This window comes from Hemiscyllium ocellatum, chromosome 9, assembly GCF_020745735.1.
Source record: "Hemiscyllium ocellatum isolate sHemOce1 chromosome 9, sHemOce1.pat.X.cur, whole genome shotgun sequence".
In the NCBI taxonomy this organism is placed as follows: Eukaryota; Metazoa; Chordata; class Chondrichthyes; order Orectolobiformes; family Hemiscylliidae; genus Hemiscyllium; species Hemiscyllium ocellatum.
The window spans coordinates 41,087,578-41,107,454 of NC_083409.1; the positions used below are offsets into that span (position 1 = coordinate 41,087,578).

The following is a 19,877-nucleotide window of genomic DNA, read 5'->3' on the forward strand; positions in this document are numbered from 1 at the left end:
TTTAATTGTTATTCAAAATATTAATAGTTGTCTTTCTGGAAGTATTTTCTTTTAAATTTATTTTCAAGTTGAACCTGATTTCAAATCAATTACCAATTATTTGTCCCTCTGGATTAATTTGAGCTAATGGGAAAATTCAGCTTGTTTACATACTTTTAAACTTGTGCTCATTTCCTTATTAATAATAGCAGATAATGCTGGCAAAGTCATCTTCAGATCTGGCAGCAGCTGTGAAAAAAGGAATAGGGTTAACATGTCAGTTGATTCCAGTGGTGCTCTCTGTGTAACAGCAATATTTGTATATCTAAGCTAATCTATGTTTTTACTGGAAACGCAGCAACTGCTTTTTACTATTTTAGCAAACCCGTTTAGAGTCAGAGTCATAACATTTTCCAGTAAAGACCTCCTCTTCGCCACTGTAAATTTCAATGTTGGAATGTTATGCATCATGGAAGTTTAAGATTAACCTGAAAAACTAAAATACTGAATGTAACTGTAGTTAATTGCTACTACTCCTAATTGCTAATGATTTTATATTCCTGGAGCCAGCACTGTTACCCCAAGGGTTCTTATTAGAGGCTGTATAATAAGTATTCTTGAGGTAACAACACTGACTGACACTTAAGAGTAGCTACTTCACTATTGCTGGATCAAAATCCTGGAGCTCTGTTCCAGGCAGCATAACAGGTATACCTATAACATAAATGCTGGTCCAGCTCACAATCTACGAAAGAACATAAATCTTTAAAATCTGCACTGATGCTGGAGCTCGGACTGGTGATGGATTCTGTCTATTCCCTCATCTCCCACTTCGTGTTAATTAATACCATTCCTCAGCCTGGTTTCCTTGTGTTAGGTACAAAAGGTGAGGAGGGACGCAGCTCTACTCTTATCACACTTCAGTGAAAATGCTTAAGAAAAACAATTACCGAGGTTTTCTTTGGTGAAATACATCTTACTAACTCAAATTATTAAAACAGAAATAAAAATTCCGAAATACACAGAAATAAACAGTTTATAAGTTTAAAAGGGGAGAATTGGTATTGACAAGGAGAATAAAGATTATGCATTTAAACAGTCCTTAGAATCTTGAGGTGTTAAGTTTCTTAACCAGAGCCCATAATTATTTAATGGTTTAGTTTTAACCTTCAACAGTAGCAGAAATGGGAGATATTTTTGATTTCTTGGTGAATGGCTGCTTTCAAAATTTGCTTTCGTAGTGAGAGCTGTTTTCCAGGATTAAAGAAACAGACTGACTGATATAGTCTTCTAGTACGTTCTTTGAAATCCTCTTTTGTTTCTCTCTGCCCTACTAGTCAAGCACAACCTCAACTCCACTTTCCTACCTGCTCAGTACAGTACTTCACTCTATTACTAATAGAGTGTCTGTCTCCTCCTTAAATTTACTCAGTTTCCCAATATACAACAATCTCTGGGGGGCAGTGAATTCCACAGATTCACAATGCTTTGAGGAAAGTAAATCTCCTGATTTCTGTTTTAAATGTGTTATCCATTCTCCTAAAACAATTACGTTTTGTTCTACTTCCTCTGTCTTTGCAAGATTGACTAACTGGCTTGTAGGGTGGCACGGTGGCTCAGTGGTTAGCACTGCTGCCCTTACAGCATCAGGGACCCAGGTTCGATTCCAGTCTCAGATGGAGTTTGCACATCGTCTTTCCGCATTCGGGTGTTCTGGTTTCCTCCCACAATTGAAAGATGCGCAGTTTGGCATTAGCAATGTTTAAATTGCCCACAGTGTGCAGGCTAGGTGGATTAGCAATGGGAAATGCAGAGTTACAGGGATAAGATAGGGGTGGGTCTGGGTAGGATTCACTTCAGAAAGGCAGTGTGGATTTGATGGACCAAATGGCCTGCTTCCACACTGTAGGGATTCTTTGATTCTATGGTGAGTCTTAAACAGGAGATGTAAATTTCTTGATCCTGACCTGGATAACTGGTTTTGATGTCCTTAAGTAAAAATAATGATTTCACTGTGGTGGTTTTGTTTATTCCACATTAGGTTTGTCTCATTGATGAGATAATTGCTGCAACAATTTTGATCAGTGTTTCCTTTTTCTTTATTACCATTTTCATCTGAAAGGTAAAACAACATGATACTGTACATAATGTACAAATGATCATTTATTTTAATGTTATCACAGTAAAGGTTTCTAATTAATTAGTGCTTTTCTATCCTGCATTTTTATTTTTTCTCTTGAAATCATAATAGCAGCACCATGGCCAAGTGGCAATTTAGTAGTAACTAATAGTATTCATAGGATTTTCAGTTATTGTGTCATACCCCAAGCAAATGCTGCACTTTGAGCAGAGCCGCTGGACTCCTAGGTATCCCATCTTTCCTTATTGGACACTTGGGAAACTATGATTTGTCTGCCTTTCTGGCAGAGCATTCAACGACACCCAACCCAGGAGTTATTATATAGACAAGTTGATGGAGTGGGTAATATGTGCCAATGATTTGGAGGTGCTGGTGTTGGACTGGGGTGGACAAAGTTAAAAATCACACATCACCAGGTTATAGTCCAACACGTTTATTTGGAAGTACAAGCTTTCGGAGCGCTACTCCTTCGTCAGATAGCTAGTGGGGTAGGATCATAGGGCACAGAATTTATAGCAGAAGATCAAAGTGTCATACAACCTAGATTAAAGATTAAATCTTTAATCATTTGGAATGGGTTGCAGGTTCCAATTCATTAATTTGTAAATCCCAGAACTTGTTTCAAGTGACATTCCTGAGAATTAAGGTTTTTATACAAAAAAGTGATATATACAAAAAAAGGTATGAGGTCAGAAAGGTGTACTTCCAAAGCTTGTACTTCCAAATAAACCTGCTGGACTTAAACTGGTGTTGTGTGATTTTAATATGTGTTTCGATACAGAGAAATGTGAGATGATGTATTTTGGTGAAACATAGAATTAGACACCATATTTATGTTGTCTTTCAAAGTAGGATGTAGGAGCAGAGGGACTTGGTGTGTCTATATGTGCATGAACATTGAAAGTGGCAGGACAGGTAGAGAGACCAGTAAGTAAAACATATGTTATCTTCAGCTTTATTAATAGGAGCATAGAGTACAACTTCAAGGTTTCACCTGGAGTTCTGGGTGTCACATCATAGAGAGGATGTCAATGCATTGGAGAGAGTGCAGAAGCAATTCACCAGAGAATTTCCAATGATGAAGAACTCCAGTTGTGGGGATCAATTGAAGAAGTTGGGACTGTTCTACTTTAAGAGAAAAAGGCTGAGAGGAGATTTGATAGACTTTTCAAAATCACAAATGGGCTGCTTGGAGTAGGTAGGGAGAAACTGTTCCCATTCGTAAAAGTAACAAGAATAAGAGAGTGTAAATGTAAAGTGATCTGCAATGAAGCAAGAGTGAGTGAGGGAAAAATTTTTGACTCAGTGAATAGTTGGGAGATAGGGGGTTTGACCCCAACTTTGGAAGTCCTGACTTTTCTGTTACCGATATTGAGGTTGGAATAACGGGAGATTTAATTATGGCCCATGTTTTAAATAACAAAGTTCCCAAGATTTTTTTCATGGTTTTGAAATGCAATTTGAGCAGTTCTCCCAGCTGCTTGCTTCCCTCACAATACCTTGAAGCAGTTTCCAAAATATAAATGGTTACAGTGGAGAATGGGGAAAAGTAACTAATCCAGAATTTCATACGGTCTTTGGAGGGAAAGTAAGGAAGCTCATACTTGTACATTTTCAGAAAACTCTGTGCCTCTCTGATTCTTTTCTACCGCTCTGCTTCCTTCCCCATGCCCCCAACACAACTGAATATGAGCAAATGTGAATCAGTTATAAGCCTTGTGTTGACATTGCATTCTTTGGTTGTTTTAAGTACCAAACTATGACAGTCTCTGCGTCTGACTTGAAGCACCTCAAGACTGATACTAACAAAGGACACCCGGTTGCTTTAAGAGAAAAGTAGTGTAAATGCTAGAAATACTAGATTTGCTAAAAAATACTCTGAATACATGGAGCAACTGTCGAGAGAAAAACAGAATATTCAGGTTAGTGACGCATTGCCAAAATTTGCAGTTATAGAGTCATAGAGATGTACAGCATGGAAACAGACCCTTAGGTCCAACTCATCCATGCTGACCAACTCTCCCAACCCAATCTAGTCCCACCTGCCAGCACCTGGCCCGTATCCCTCCAAACCCTTCCTATTCATGTACCCATCCAGATGCCTTTTAAATGTTGCAATTGTACCAGCCTCCTCCACTTTCTCTGGCAACCCATTCCACCCTCTGCGTGAAAAATTTGCCCTTTAGATCTCCTTTATATCTTTCACTTCTCGCCCTAAACCTATGCCTCTAGTTCAGGACTCCCCCACCCAGGAAAGGGACCTTGTCTATTTATCCTATCTATGCCCCTCATGATTTTATAAACTTCTATGAGGTCACCCCTCAGTCTCCAACGCTCCAGGGAAAACTGAAGTTATAAAATCATGTTTTAAGTCAAAGGTCACCTGATTTACTGAGTGGACTGAAGTACGGTATAAGTTTTAAAGGCTGACAATGGTATCTTCAAGTGGCCTATATAGCAGATCTCAAATGACTGAACATGTATAAATTTTTACCTTGTGAATCACAAAGCTATCAAAAAGGAATCATACTTTTCTGCAGGTAACCCATTAAGACATGTATTTTAAACAAATGTGAATGACCCATCCTCTGAACTCCTCACAGAAATCTAAACATAATCTGTTTTTACTGGAGGCTGTGGACTGAACTACTAAACTTGATTACTCTAAACATTGGACCCTGGCTGGGGAGAGGCTGACAAATCTTTGTAAGCAATGAAGTTTCTGCAGTTTGCTATGTTCATATTAAAAATAGACAGGGGGCAGGAGGCTGAAAGAACACAACAAGCCAGGCAGCAGAGGGATGCTGCCTGGTTTGCTCTGTTCTTCCAGCTTCCTGCCTGGCTATTTTAGATTCCAGCATCTGCATGCTCTAATGATCATATTAAAAAGCTGGATTGTTTGTGTATGGAGATCATGTGATAGCAAACATGAATCATTTGTGTTTCAAAAAGACACTGCTTTTCCAAAGTCAAGAGTCAGGCAGAACATGAATGTGTAACGGCAAGAAGAGAGCCATGGTCACCATCTTGCTCTTGCCATTCTACAAGAATATACCTGACCTGCTGTGTTTCTTCAGCATCTTAATTTGGAATGAAACCTTTGTTGAAACAAAGCTAATTCTGTGCAGATGCATATGTGCAAAATGCAAAGAATTGAATATGTTAAAATGGTACTTAATTTGCTTTTTTCCCAAACTCAAGTGGTTAACCAAGAGGAAAATAATGTCAGATGAGAGAAGTAGTTGACATTTACAAATGCTGCCAGCAATGATACTAACAGAAGAAGTGCCTAAGATTCTGCAGTAAAGTCATGTGAAACAAAAGGGAGTTGCAATTCAGTTTAGCATAGCAGTAATAGGAAATTTGAATATACATGAAAAGATTGGAACAGGATAGTCAGTAATGAAGCAAAACAGTGTCAAAACAGCTGCAGCGGGATATCAGAAGAAGCTAATGATATTGAAAAAGAAATTTGCTGGCATATATAGTGGTAGATGGCTAGATTGGAATCGTGTCAAGATGGAAGTAGATAGTTCAAACTTTAAAAGAAGTACAATAAACATTTGTTTTTTTAAACGTCCTTGGAATTAAGGATGACTTGCTTCTACTGTTTCCATAGATTCTTGTTTGGCTGCTAAGTCCAATGCATAATCTGCAGACTTATTACACTCAGGACAGGTATATTGATGAGTTATTTGGACATTGATATGCATAATAATGTAAGAGTCTTTCTCATCAAAAATGAGAAAATGCAGCAAAAATATTTTTTTCAAAACCTAAATCCAAGGAAAGAAGCAGTAGGTCCTGTTCAAAAAGATTGAATGTATGATGATAGAAGGCCCGTAACTGATTTGCAAGAAACAAAGTTAACTGGAGCGGTAAAATGCAGTAAACAATTGTATCGTTATCAATGACTATCCACGTGTATCTTTTTATTTTACTTAATAGCACAAAGCAGCTGCACTGTTGATGGGTGAATTTTCCCAGGCCTCAAATGACCAGGGCAATGGCAAGTCAATTTGGAAAAAATATAGTGAGAATAGAGAAATGAGATTTTCTATGTCGAGAAAAAAAAGTTCAGTTTTTCACCTAAGGTTTTAATGACCAAATCTGCAAATCTTGTCAGTGAACAGTTGGAACCTATTTGTATGCATTCACATCTCAATACTGCCGATCCTGCCTCATTTATATGCAGTTTGTTATTAATGGTGGCAATTCCCGACATGAAAATCTGAGTGGGTATCAGGCAGCTGAAGCTCGCCAGCATTTTCTCCAGGCTTCCATCTAGGCCAGGATTCCCCAATGCCTCAGGCTATATGCATGGTCAGCAACCACTGCATCCTCTGTCTATGGAGGTAGGCATCATCATAGCACATTTGGAACTCCATTATAATACATTTCAGTACTTCGTACTGTACATTGGAAATCACCAAAAACTTTCCATTTCAAATCTACTGCCAAATTATTTTGTGCACAGAGACAGAGGCACCATCTCTTGTGTTAGAACAGGCTTGTTTTCTTAATGCTCACTCACTTTGTAATTGCTTGGATGCTCAGAGCATCTCTGCCTTGCTTTTTAGTGCAGACAGATAGTTAGGCAACTGTCTTTTTTTGTAACAGTGGATAGTTAAGAAGGACCGTTGTCAGTCAGGGAAGGTGTTTAGGTGTGTTGAGTGTGTGAGTAGGAAGCACAGAGAGTAGGAATGATCAGTAGAGTGGGGAGAGTGGTGTGGATGAGAGCCATTGAGGGAAGATACAAAATTGGCTCGACAGTAAGAGAGAAAGGGTCCTCCTAGAAGGTTGCTTCTTGGACTGGAGGCTCGTGACCAGCAGTGCTCCACAGGGATTGATGCTGGATCCATTTTTGTTTGTAATTTATAGTAACGATTTGGATGAGAATTTAGGAGACATGATTAGTAAGTTTGCAGATGACACCAAAAGTGGTGGTATGATCGATAGAGAGGAAGGTTGCCTAAGATTACAAAAAGATCTTGATCAATTGGGACAGTGTGTTGAAAAGCGGCAGATGGAGTTTAATTCAGAAAAGTGCGTGGTACTGTATTTTGGGAAAACAAACAAGGACAATGGTAATTAATTAATGGTAAGGCCCTGGATAATGTTGTCAAACAGAGACCGAGGGGTTCAGATGCATAGCTCTTTGAAATTTGCATCTCAGGTATACAGGATGGTTAAGTGTTTCGCATACTTGCCTCTATTGCTCAGAACATCGAGCAAAGAAGTGGAATGTCATATTGCAATTGTACTAGATATTGGTGAGGCCATTTTTGGAATACTGCGTACAGTTCTTGTCGCCCTGCTAGAGGAAGGATATTATTAAATTGGACAGGCTTCAGAAAAGATTTATCAGGGTATAGCTGGGTCTGGACGGTTTGAGTTATAAAGAGAGACCGGGCAGGCTGGGACGTATTACACAGGAGCGTAGGAGTCTTATGGGAAATTTGGTTGGCATGGACGAGATGGACCAAAGGGTCTGTTTCCATGTATGAAACTGTGACTCTAACGTGATAGATCACGAGCCTCAGTGGGAACTGGGTCGAATGATAGAGTTAATGAGATGGCAGAAAGAAGATGGTGCTATTCATTGTTACGATGGACAGAAGGTTATTCATGTTAACTTTCTGAGATTACATTGCACGTTCCTGCAGACAATAGACACTGCAGTGATGCAAGTAGATAATTTAGACAAGACTGGCCGAGTCTGACATAGTATTCATCTTGGTTTTAAATATGACACCTATGAGGTGAGGCATGCAAGATCCTAGCACCAATGAGCATTTTGTCCCTGCAGAGCATACTATAAAGTGAGAGTAGCGTCCTTAAGATGTGAGATGGATAAGGAAAAATTGCATGGTGAAAGTTACTAAGTCTAGAAAACCTCCCTGAAATTGACACTGAACCAATTTTTCAGAAAATTTAACTGTAAATGTTGACACTTAACAAGACAAAAGATTGTGTCACCAACTTTAGTTGGGTGGTTAAAGAAGTGTTCAGGCATAATTTTTATCCAGTGATAATTTCAGCTTCCACTAACATTACACAGATGCACAAAGTCTTTGTCTTTTGCTATGTGATCTTGCTTTTTGCAAATTGGCTGCCATATTTGCCAATGCATTAGCATTCATAGCACATAAAGCACATCAGAATGTTTTGAAATGTGATAAAATGCTATTCTTTTCCCTAGGGATATGCACAGCCAATACATTCACGTAAGTCTTGTCCACAAAAAAAGCATTGGGAAGCAGAGCAATGTTTTTGTATGAGCTTGAGCATTTTTAGATTCTCATAAATTTGAGTGATATCACACCTGACAGTTCGTCGTGAAACAACACTCAACTTTTCTGTAATTACAATTTGCAGTGCAATACTCATTAGTCTTTTGCTCTGACTATCCCCCAATGATTCAGAACTTGACACTGGATATAAGTTGTGTGTTAACTATATAGGAAGCTACATTATCAATTGACAAGTTTATTATTAGCAGTCATTCTTGAGATTTGAAAGCTGTGTATCTGCCTGATTCAAATGCATACAAATTACCTGAAACCGCAAGAAACATTTTTTTGTATATTCATATTTTAATTTCAGTGCTTTTTATAGTAGTACCACTGTGGCACTGATTCCCTCGACAGATCTTTCTCTTGGCCCTAGAGTGTTAATACATTGTCATCTTGCAAGCTCTTTAATACATGTCCTTGATGCTCACTTAATCATTGGTGGCTTTCTTGTCTTCCCATTTCTGTCATCCTGTTATGAATTTTAAAGTATAACTTTGAGCAGTGTAAAACAGTACTTGCATATATTCTGGATCTAGGAAGCATAGCTGTAACAAGCTATGTATTGGAATATAAAGTATTTTGCTATTGAACTGAGAGCGGTGATGAACTAATAGGGCATCAAATGATGCCCAGTAAAGCAGAGAACTGCTGTTTAACCATTTTGATGTTAAAACACTTAACTTATTGTAGTACCTGAACTGTAACCTAGCAGATTTGTACTTTTTTTATTTAGGTTTTACACGTAATAAAATTGTGACAACATGCTGCATTTCAAAAACAATCACCATAGGTTTGATTATTAGCTCCTATTAATAAACAAATAATATATACAGCACTAGTCACTGATTTCACCATTGTAAGTATTTTCATCTAACATCCTGCTAATTGTAAGGAAGTAGCTACTATGAAATGGGCTTACATTTCTACATGAGCAGCATGAGTGATATATTCAGGGACACGGGAGAAGAATGTTCTGGCCCCATAATGAAGTTGTGATTGCAATAAAAGTATAAAATTCTTTTCGTACATGGGAATCAAATCGAAGTTTGAACTTTAAGACGATTTTTAGAAATTCTGTATTTCTGCCAGTTATTTGAATCATCAGGGTAGTCACACATTTTCCCCCTACCACTCATTCTTTGACCACTAATAATCCTACTGTTTAGCTACCTCCTGAAGCCAGGTATTAGAGCATCAGTGATAGTTATATTTTAATTACATTAACACTCCTTTCAATACTAAAAGTAAAATACCACAAACTCTGTTTGATGTCTTTTCACAGAATGCATTTTAGTTTGGGAACTGAGTTTACGGATATCAATGCCCAGTCCATTGCTCCAAGCATTTTTGCTGTGATGCTTAATATGATTGCATCATCTGATGAATTTTGATATGAGTGGTACTTGCAGCACCATGCGTTGATATAAATGTTTTCCTTTACCGAGATTTCTCACGTAGTCACAGAATAAATAGGATGGGAAGTTTTAATTATTAAAAATGGCTGGTGTACGAAAAGCCTTATGTTTTACCACACTGCTGTTTGAAAGTTTGTATATTTGTAGGCAAAAGTGGAAGGTGACCCCCAACTGAGTGCTGTTATTAATTGTTCAGAGATTTGTTTCCATTCTTCTTTGTATGCACATATATGGGTGTGAATGATTGAACAGAGGATTAGTGGAAACCCAAGAATAATCACTTTGCTGTAAACCCTATATAATGAAATACTGAAGTATATCAACTGTTTGATAATACATGTTAACTTCCAATATTGATTCATGATTTTATTGTTTTTAATCCAAGTTAAGTTTCCTCTCTTATGGTCAAGGATTAATTTAAAAGTTTATATAGTTTGAACTTGTAAGCTGGTTATTTGTGACTGTTGGAAGATTTGCATCTGTGGTGGCCAATCTTTTAGGTATGGTAGTTCCAAGCTCACCTTACACAGTCTGATTGGATTGAGTTACAGGGCATGCTCATACTGGCCAACTGTACTTTAGCATAACCTGGAGGTAATGTTACATCTGTTAGGGCTATAATGCAAGATCTCTCTCGGATCTTGATATCCTCTTTTTTGCTCATCACTCTTCAAGTTTGCTGTAAGCACTGAAACAATAATTGACAATAATTGTAGATCATTAAACTACTTGGATTTTCTAAACAGATGAATATAGAGAAATACCAATCAAACTGAATCTCACCATTTTTTAGCCAATTATAAAACTCCTCATAAGTGCAAGATGCATTATGAGAATATACACATTATCCCTGTTGTGGACTTTCTTAAAAGTTTTCTTGGTGAGTCGTCTGACTCTGCTGGCTGAGGATAATTAAGTTTCCACTGTTTAACCTTCATGATAAAGAGTTCCTCTGTTTCTCCTATCCTTTGGCTGGCTGACTTCCACATGTGTCTCAGTGTCCTTTATTCTGTTCAATGAATGAATTCAAGATTATCTGCCTGTTTGTGTTCTCAACCAGAAAGGTTGGCAATAAATCAGCTTCCTCTTGAACATCTTGCTTCTCTTTCTTGGAACTGTCTTTTTGAAATCCTGCTGTTCTTAAAATGAATATGGGGTACATTGTATGAATGAACCTGAGATGAGAGAACTATCCATCAGTAATTAGTTTCATGTAGACTGTCAGCTGTATATTGCACAAATTGCTTCTTTTGCCCCTTCAATACCTGAATTCGCCATGTTTTTAAAAAAAAATTAAAACTATGCAAAGCACTGGTTGATTCCACAGCCGATGAATCACACCTAAACTCTGCATATCCAAGCCAATCCTTTCCGCATCCAATCGTGACTAGTAGTGGACAATTAAACAATCCATTGCAGGAGTTTCCACAAATATCCCCAGCCTCAATAATGGAGGAACCCAGCACATCAGTGAGAAAGAGAAGGCTGAAGCATTTGCAAAATCCTCAGTTAGAAGTGTTGACTGAATGATCCATCTCGGTCTCCTCCAAAGGTTCCCAGCATCCTAGATGCCGGCCGGTCATTAGCCAATTGGATTCACTTCACATGATATCAAGAAACGGTTGGAGACACTGGATACTACAAAGACTGAGAATTCAGACAACATTTGGCAATATGACTAAAGATATATACTCCAGAACTTGCAGTGTCTCAAGCTGTTCCGTTATAGCTACAACAATAGTATCAACCCAACAATTTGCAAAATTGCCCAAGTATGTTCTGTATACATGCAGGGTAAATCCAACCCAGACAAATATTGCACTATCAGTCTACTGTCAATAATCAGTCACCAGGTGGAAGCAGTTATCAATAGTGGTATCAAACAGCACCTGTGTAGAAATAACTTGTTAGAATGTATTCTGACAGGGTCTCTCAGCATCTGACCTCAAGCCTGAGAATTCAGCCTTGGTTTACAGGTCAGCAATCTGGAGCAATTGAAAGTATGTAGACCATCAATGCAGTTCAGTTTATCTATGGACTTTGTAGTGGACAGGTCAGTTTGTATCAAATTACCTATTATTTGCCTTAATTAATATTTGCATTCTTTTGATTTGATCAACATTTTCCTAAATATTTGGAATCAGTGAAAAAAAAGCTTTTCAATTATTTGGATTCTGAGTAATCCAAGATGGAGGATGGGAAAAATTTCTGGCTGTAACAGTTGCTCCTTTTTTGAGGCATTTTAGGTGTTGAAGGTGATTTTCTCGAATTCCAGGAGCAGCAATTACTGTTTAATTTGGTGTTGTATTGTTTTGAAACTTTGGAGAAAAAAAAAGTCAAAACAACAGTACTCTAAAAGGGAGAATAACAGACAAAGGAAGCATATGGTGAGGTCAGTGCAGGAGAGAGAGAAAGAAACCTACATTGCTAACTGACAGAGTTAGCAGTTACTGCCTTTGATGTTGAACACATGTATCGCTGGACATCGGAGTGCATCTGGGAAAATTAAAAATCAATGAAATTCACAACTGATCTTGGAGGAACCTGTTTGGCAGAGGTTGCAGCACAGAAACAGATAAGTGGATTTCAAGCATGGCCTTAAAATAAGTCTGCAGTAGTGAGTAGAGAGAGTTCTTTCTTGATTATATGTTTTGTTGAGCTATGTCTCTTGATTAAACTTAAAATATAAGCCATAGGTATTAATTTAACCTGGAGCAATGTTTTTTAGATGAATAAGACAGTGTTATTTTCTGGGTCTGTAGAAAATAGCCCTTACTAGAGTGATATGGTGGTCTTGTCAGATGTGGGAGTTTAGGGACAGTTTACGGGTTACTGAGGATTATATCTACAATAAATGCCATTGGTTGTGAATCCTATCAGATCGAATGGATCTGTTGGAGAGGCAGTTAAAGGCAATGAGGAATTTACAAGAGCAAGGAGATGTGATGCATGGCAATTATAGGAAGGGGAGGGTGGGGGTGGAAGTCTCAGATCCAGTCACATAGATGGGTTAACTCCAGGAAAGGTAAGAGAGGTAGGCAGGTAGTGCAGGAGTCTTCTGTGGCCATCCCCGTTTCAAGCAAGTATGTTGTTTTGGAAAATGCAGGGGGTGATGGATTCTCAGGGGAACGTAGTACGAACAACCAAGTTTATGGTATTGAGACTGACTCTAATGTAATGAGAAGTATGTCGGGTTCTGAGTGATTGATTGTGTTAAGGGACTTTCTAGTCTGAGTACAGACGGATGTTTCTGGGCCAGCAGCGAAAAATCAGAATGGTGTGGTGCTTCCCTGATGCCAGGATCAAGGATGTCTCGGAGAGGGTGCAGAATGTTCTCAAGGGGGAGAGGGGCCAGCAAGAGGTCATTGTACACATTGGAAACAACGACATTGGAAGGGAAAAGGATGAGATTCTGAAGGGAGATTACAGAGAGTTAGGCAGGAATTTAAAAAGGAGACCCTCTAGTGTAGGGATTATATCTGGATTACTCCTGGTGCTATGAGCTAGTGAGGGCAGGAGTAGGAAGATAGAGCAGATGAATGCATGGCTGAGGAGCTGGTGTATGGGAGAAGGATTCACGTTTTTGGATCTTTGGAAACTGTTTTGGGGTAGAAGTGACCTGTTCAAAAAGGAGGGACTGCATCTAAATTGGAAGGGGAGATATACTGGCGGTGAGATTTGTTAGAGCTGCTCAGGAGGATTTAAACTAATGGGGTGGGGGTGGGGGGGTGGGGAAGAGAGAACCAAGGAGATAGTGAGGAAAGAGAGCAATCTGAGACTGGTACAGTTGAGAACAAAGGAAAATTCAGCAGGCAGGGACAAAGCAGAGAACAAGGTAGGACTGATAAATTAAACTGCATTTCTTTCAATGAAAGAGGCCTAACAGGGAAGGCAGATGAATTCAGGGCATGGTTAGGAACATGGGATTGGGATATCACAGCAATTACAGGAACATGGCTCGGGGATGAAAAGGATTGGCAGGTTAATGTTCCAGGATACTAATGCTACAGGAAGGAAAGAAAGGGAGTCAAGAGATGACGGGGAGTGGCCTTTTTGATGAGGGATAGCATTACAGCTGTACAGCGGGAGGATATTCCCGGAAGCACATCCAGGTAAGTTATTTGGGTGGAACTGTGAAATAAGAAAGGGATGATCATCTTATTGGGATTGTATTATAGACCCCCTAATAGTCAGAGGGAAATTGAGAAACAGATTTGTAAGGAGATCTCAGTTCTCTGTAAGAATAATAGGGTGGTTATGGTAGGGGATTTTAACTTTCCGAAAATAGACTGGGACTGCCATAATGTAAGGGTTTAGAAGGGGACGAATTTGTTAAGTGCGTACAAGACAATTTTCTGATTCAGTATGTGGATGTATCTACTAGAGAAGGTGCTTTCGAAAGCTGATTGGGGGCAGATATTCGCAGGTAAAGGGATGGCTGGAAAATGGGATAATGAGAATCCAGAGAAAGTATATTCCTGTTATGGTGAAAGGAAAAGCAGGTAGGTATAAGGAATGCTGGATGACTAAAGAAATTGAGGTTTTGGTTAAGAAAAAGAAGGAAGCACTTATCAGGTATAGACAGGATAGATCGAGTGAATCCTTAGAAGAGTATAAAGGTAGTAGGAGTATACTTAAGATAGAAATCAGGAAGGCAAAAAGGAGACATGGGATAGCTTTGGCCAATAGAGTTAAGGAGATTCCAAAGGGCTTTTACAAATATATTAAGGACCAAAGGGTAACTCGGGAGAGACTAGGGCCTTTCAAAGGTGAGCAAGGTGGCCTATGTGTGGAGCCACAGGAGATGGAGAGAGATACTAAATGAGTATTTTGCATCAGTATTTACTGTGGGAAAGGACATGGAGATATAGAAAGTAGGGAAATAGATAGTGACACCTTGAAAAATGTCCATATTACAGAGGAGGAAGTGCTGGATTTCTTGAAATGCATAAAAATGAATAAGTCCCCAGGACTTGATCAGGTGTGTATCCTAGAACTCTTTGGGAAGCGGGGGGAAAGTGATTGCTGGGCCTCTTACTGAGATATTTATATCATCGATAGTCACAGGTAAGGCACCAGAAGACTGGAGGTTGGCTAACGTGGTGCCACTATTTAAGAAAGGTGGTAAAGATAAGCCAGGGAACTATAGACAAGTGAGCCTGATGTTGGTGGTGGGCAAGCTGTTGGAGGGATTCCTGAGGGGTAAGATGTACATGTATTTGGTAAGGCAAGGACTTTCCAAATTAGGGATAGTCAACATTGCTTTGTACGTGAGAAATCATGTCTCACAAACTTGAGTTCTTTGAAGATGTACCAAAGAGGATTGATGAGGACAGAGCGGTGGATGTGGTCTATATGGACTTCAGTATGGCATTCGACAGGGTTCCCCGGGAGACTGGTTAACAAGGTTAGATCTCATGGAATACAGGGATAACTAGCCATTTGGCTACAAAACTGGCTCAAAGGTAGAAGTCAGAGGGTGGTGGTGGAGGGTTGTCTTTCAGACTGGAGGCCTGTGACCAGTGGAGTGCCATAAGGGTCGGTCCTGGGTCCACTACTTTTCATCATTTATATAAATGATTTGGATGTGAGCGTAAGAGGTATAGTTAGTAAGTTTCCAGATGACACCAAAATTGGATATGGACAGCGAAGAAAGCTACCTCAGTTTACAACAGGATCTTGTTCAGATGTTATCAATGGGCTCAGAAGTGGCAAATGGAGTTTAATTTAGATAAATGAGAGGTGCTGCGTTTTGGGAAAGCAAATCTTAGCAGGACTTATACACTTGATGATAAGGTCGGAGGGAGTGTTGCTGAACAAAGAGACCTGGAGTGCAGGTTCATAGCTCCTTGAAAGTGGAGTCACAGGTAGCTATGATGGTGAAGAAGGCGTTTGGTATGCTTTCCTATATTGATTAAGAAAATAGGGTACAGAAGTTTGGAGGTCATGCTGCGGCTGTTGGAATATTGCATGCAGTTTTGGTCTCCTTCCTATCGGAAAGATGTTGTGAAACTTGAAAGGGTTCAGAAAAGATTTACAAGGATGCTGCCAGGGTTGGAGGATTTGTGGTTTAGGGCGAGGGTGCACAGGCTAGGGCTGTTTTCCCTGGAGCGTCGGAGGCTGAGGGGTGACCTCATAGAGATTTATAAAGTCACGAGGGGGATGGATAGGATAAATAGACAAAGTCTTTTCCCTGGGGTGGGAAAGTCCAGAACTAGAGGGCGTAGGTTGTGGGCAAGAAGGGAAAGATATAAACGACACCTAAGGGACGTTTTCACTCAGAGGTTGTATGGAATGAGCTGCCAGAGGAAGTGGTGGAGGCTAGTGCAATTGCACCATTTAAAAGACACCTGGATCGCTATATGAGTAGGAAGGGTTTGGAGGGATATGAGCCAGGTGCTGGCAGGTGGGACTAGATTGGTTGGAATATCTGGTCGGCATGGATGAGTTTGACCGAAGGGTCTGTTTCCATGCTGTGCATCTGAATGACTCTAATTATGTTATTCGTTGCTGTGGCTGGATGCTTGAGTGGCAAAAGCATAGGACTGAAATTCTCAATTGCTCTCAACTGTTTTCCAATTCCCATTTGACAGGTGGATAAATTTTAATTATATTGTTCCTTGCTGTATTTTTTTTAAACACACATGCATTTGAAAATCCTTTCAAGTTTAAACCAGTGAACACTTTCAGAAAGATTTGAATAAGTTCAAAATGTTATATTTTTCAGGAAGGTGCTTCTGCTCGAAAGGCTCAGACTCCTGCTGTTCAACCTGTCCCAAGACCAGGTAAAACATATTTAATACATTTATTTAGATGAGTTTGTGCTAAGGTATGAACTGTGACTCCTATTTCATAATGCTGTCTCCATTCTGTTTCTGTTCACTAATACTATTAACATAAATAACTGAAAAAAAGGTTTAAAATAACAATTTGTTACTACTAGAAAGAGAGGAATAGCTTAATACTTGTACACAGTACAAACAAGTTGTATTGAGATAAAATCACTCTGAATATGCTGATGTAATAACAGCATTCTAATGCTGAAATTGGAATTCAGCCATTTATTAATAACAATGCTCTGCTGTTATATTTTCATCTGCACAATGATCTTTGCTTCCTGTTAAACACTCAGTTAAATTAACAAAGTATAAATATATTAAGTATGTAATTATTTGCAAGCAGAAAAATGTCTTTCCTGTATGTTTGTGCGTTTTGATATAATCTCAGAATATATTATTCTATTGTTCCAGTTAATATTTCATTTTGGTCGTTTATCCTTTGAATTGTTGAATGCTTCTTCAAAAGAAAGATCGTAAAGAGGAATGCAGGAATAGCAATGTCCTTGAGAAGATTGCAGTTTGTGTTCACAAGATCTTTTGAATTGATCATTTTCCCATGATCTACTTTATAGAAATTCCATTGCCTTATTTCAAAAGTACGGTTAATGCTGGATTCTCCTCTGTTTGCACTTTGAATCTTGTTTTCACTTCTGTTAGTTATGTGCAGAGTAATTTAAATTTTGTATATATTGACTGTTGCAACCCATCCTACCTATTATGATCAATAGTCTATTTCAGTACTACCACATTTAGTTTTTATGTGCATGCATACAATACTATGTTATGTATATCTCACCTTGAATCCACATAGTTTCTTACCTTTGGCCAGATCTTGGTATGGTTATCTGAGGTGTAATTTTGAGGTATTAGAAGAAAGGCATTTAGTACTTGTATGGTATACTCCAGTTACTAAGAGCATTATGTATCTGATGGCTACGATAGAATTAATTAAGAAAGAATGATACCAAAATGTATTTTCAGGAATACAGATTGTTCTGCTATAATGCAGAATAAGAAGTTTCGTGAATGTGAATTTGCTATAACACGATTGATGAATTGCAGACACTTTTTCTAAAGCGCAAACTTTTAAGCCTATGTTGGTTATTGCGCAGTTCCGGCCCAATAGTTTAAATGGTGCTGCTATTAAGTGATTTTCTTGTAACGGGATTGCAATAGGTCAGAGCCAGGAGAACACTGCCAGAACCAATGTTATAGCAGAACCAGCTGTATTAGAGTAGTTTGACCACTTCGTGTTTTGTAACTTTTGCATTAATAACTGAAGCGTTGTGCAATATGTGGAAAGCTGCAATAACAAATGATATAAACCAAATCATGACTTTTTTGTAAAATAGATGCATTGGCTTAAAGTAAGGAAAGGTCACGCTAGGTTTGATTTTCCTTTTCATTCTCTGCCGAATATTGAAATTAGTAAAGCTAATAGGACAAGTTTGTGTTAATTACTATGATGTGCTAAACACAAATCTTATGGTGTTTCAGTAACATTTTAACAGCAGCTCCACATGCTGTTTTGATTGTGTTTTGTTCAGAATCCTGCAGGCTAATGTTCTCTTGATGAATTCATAACTTAAAATCCACCAAATCACAAGTGACAGTAAAAACTAAAGTATGTCTTATTATGAAGGAAGGCAATACTTAGAAGATAAACTGATGATATATAAACTTGGACTATGCTGAAAAATACCTCGTGCGGGCAGCTAGTTAAATAGAAGAGTACTTTATGAAGCTGTTATTAAAAAAAAATTACATAGTCAGCAGAGTGCAATATTTTGATGTTTCTGATCCACACTTGATACTCCTATGCCCAGTAACTTTTAGAATAATTTCTCCATCTCTCTTTGTCACCTTAATTTCAAGAGATGCAGACTTAAATATTCATGGCTGACAACCGGTTTAGCCATTAATCATATTTAGTTGGACAAGTAAAAGCACTTCATAAGTTTTTTAGAACAAAATGTCTCCGACAAATACAACAAGGTCATGAATTTTGTTGCCACTAGGAGTGAATTTCCATTCAGCTCCCTTAGCTCCTTCTGTCTATTCCGTAACTTGCAAAAAAAGTAAATGTCCCCATTTATTTATGTACAGGCACATGATTACTACTTTCAGCTGTTTCTGATTTCCATCAAAAGACCACAACACATCAGAACAAAACTTGGGCCATTTAGCCCATCAAGTCTGCTCTCCCATCAAGTCTATTCCCCCATTCAGTCATGGCTGATAGGTTTCTCAGTCCCATTCTCCCACTTTATCCATGTAATCCTTGATCCCCTTGATATTCAAGAACCTGTCTATCTCAGTATTAAATATACTCAATGACCTGGCCTCCACAGCTTTCTGTGGCAATGAATTCCACAGATTCACCACACTCTGGCTGGCAAAGTCTCTCCATTCCAAAAAGGTCTTCCTTTTACTGTACGGCTGTGCCCTCAGGCACTAGTGCCTCCTACCAATGGAAACATCTTCCTGAAATCTACTGAGTCCAAACTATTCAGTATTCTGTGTGTTTGTTAGATTCTCCCCCCCGCCGACCTCATCCTTCTAAATTCCATCAAGTTTAGATCCACAGTCCTTATATGTTGCTTCTGTGATAAGCTTTTCATTCCTGGGACCATTCTCGTGTACCTCCTGTGAGCACGCTCCAAGGCCAGTACATCCATCATGAAATATGGGGTCCAAAACTGTGCACAATACTCCAAATATGGTATGACTAGAGCCTTATAGAGCTTCAGAAGGACATCCCTGCTTTTATATTCAAGTCCTCTCAAAATAAATGGCATTATTGCATTTGACTTCCTGACTACTGACTCAACCTGCAAGTTTACCTTGAGAGAATCCTGGACTAGAGCTCCCAAGTATTTTTGCACTTCAGACTTATGAATTTTCTTCCCATTTAGAAAATAGCCAGTCCCTCTATTCTTCCCACCAAAATGCATGACCTCGCACATCCCCAAGTTGTAACTCCATCTGTCACTTCATTGCCATTCTCCTAGCCTGTTTAAATCCTTATGCAGCCTTCCTGCTACCTGTCTCTCTACCTATCTTTGTATCGTTTGCAAACTGAGCCAGAATGCCCTTAGTTCCCTTTTCTAAGTTACTCATGTCTGTAAGGTCCTGACCCCTTTTTCCTACTAAGGTGGTTAATACTCAACTTTCTCTCCCAGGTTTGTTGGTATTATTATTGGTTCCC

At 38.9% G+C, this 19,877-nt stretch overlaps 1 protein-coding gene across 1 annotated transcript in view; it reads left to right on the top strand.

The window, feature by feature from the left end:
* Positions 1 to 19,877, top strand: part of cdc73 (cell division cycle 73, Paf1/RNA polymerase II complex component, homolog (S. cerevisiae)) — a 322,523-nt gene that overhangs the window by 174,295 nt on the left and 128,351 nt on the right. Inside the window, exon 11 of the mRNA XM_060830176.1 lies at positions 16,558 to 16,615. Within this exon, the coding sequence (XP_060686159.1) occupies positions 16,558 to 16,615 (58 nt within the window). The remainder of the gene's footprint in view (positions 1 to 16,557; positions 16,616 to 19,877) is intronic.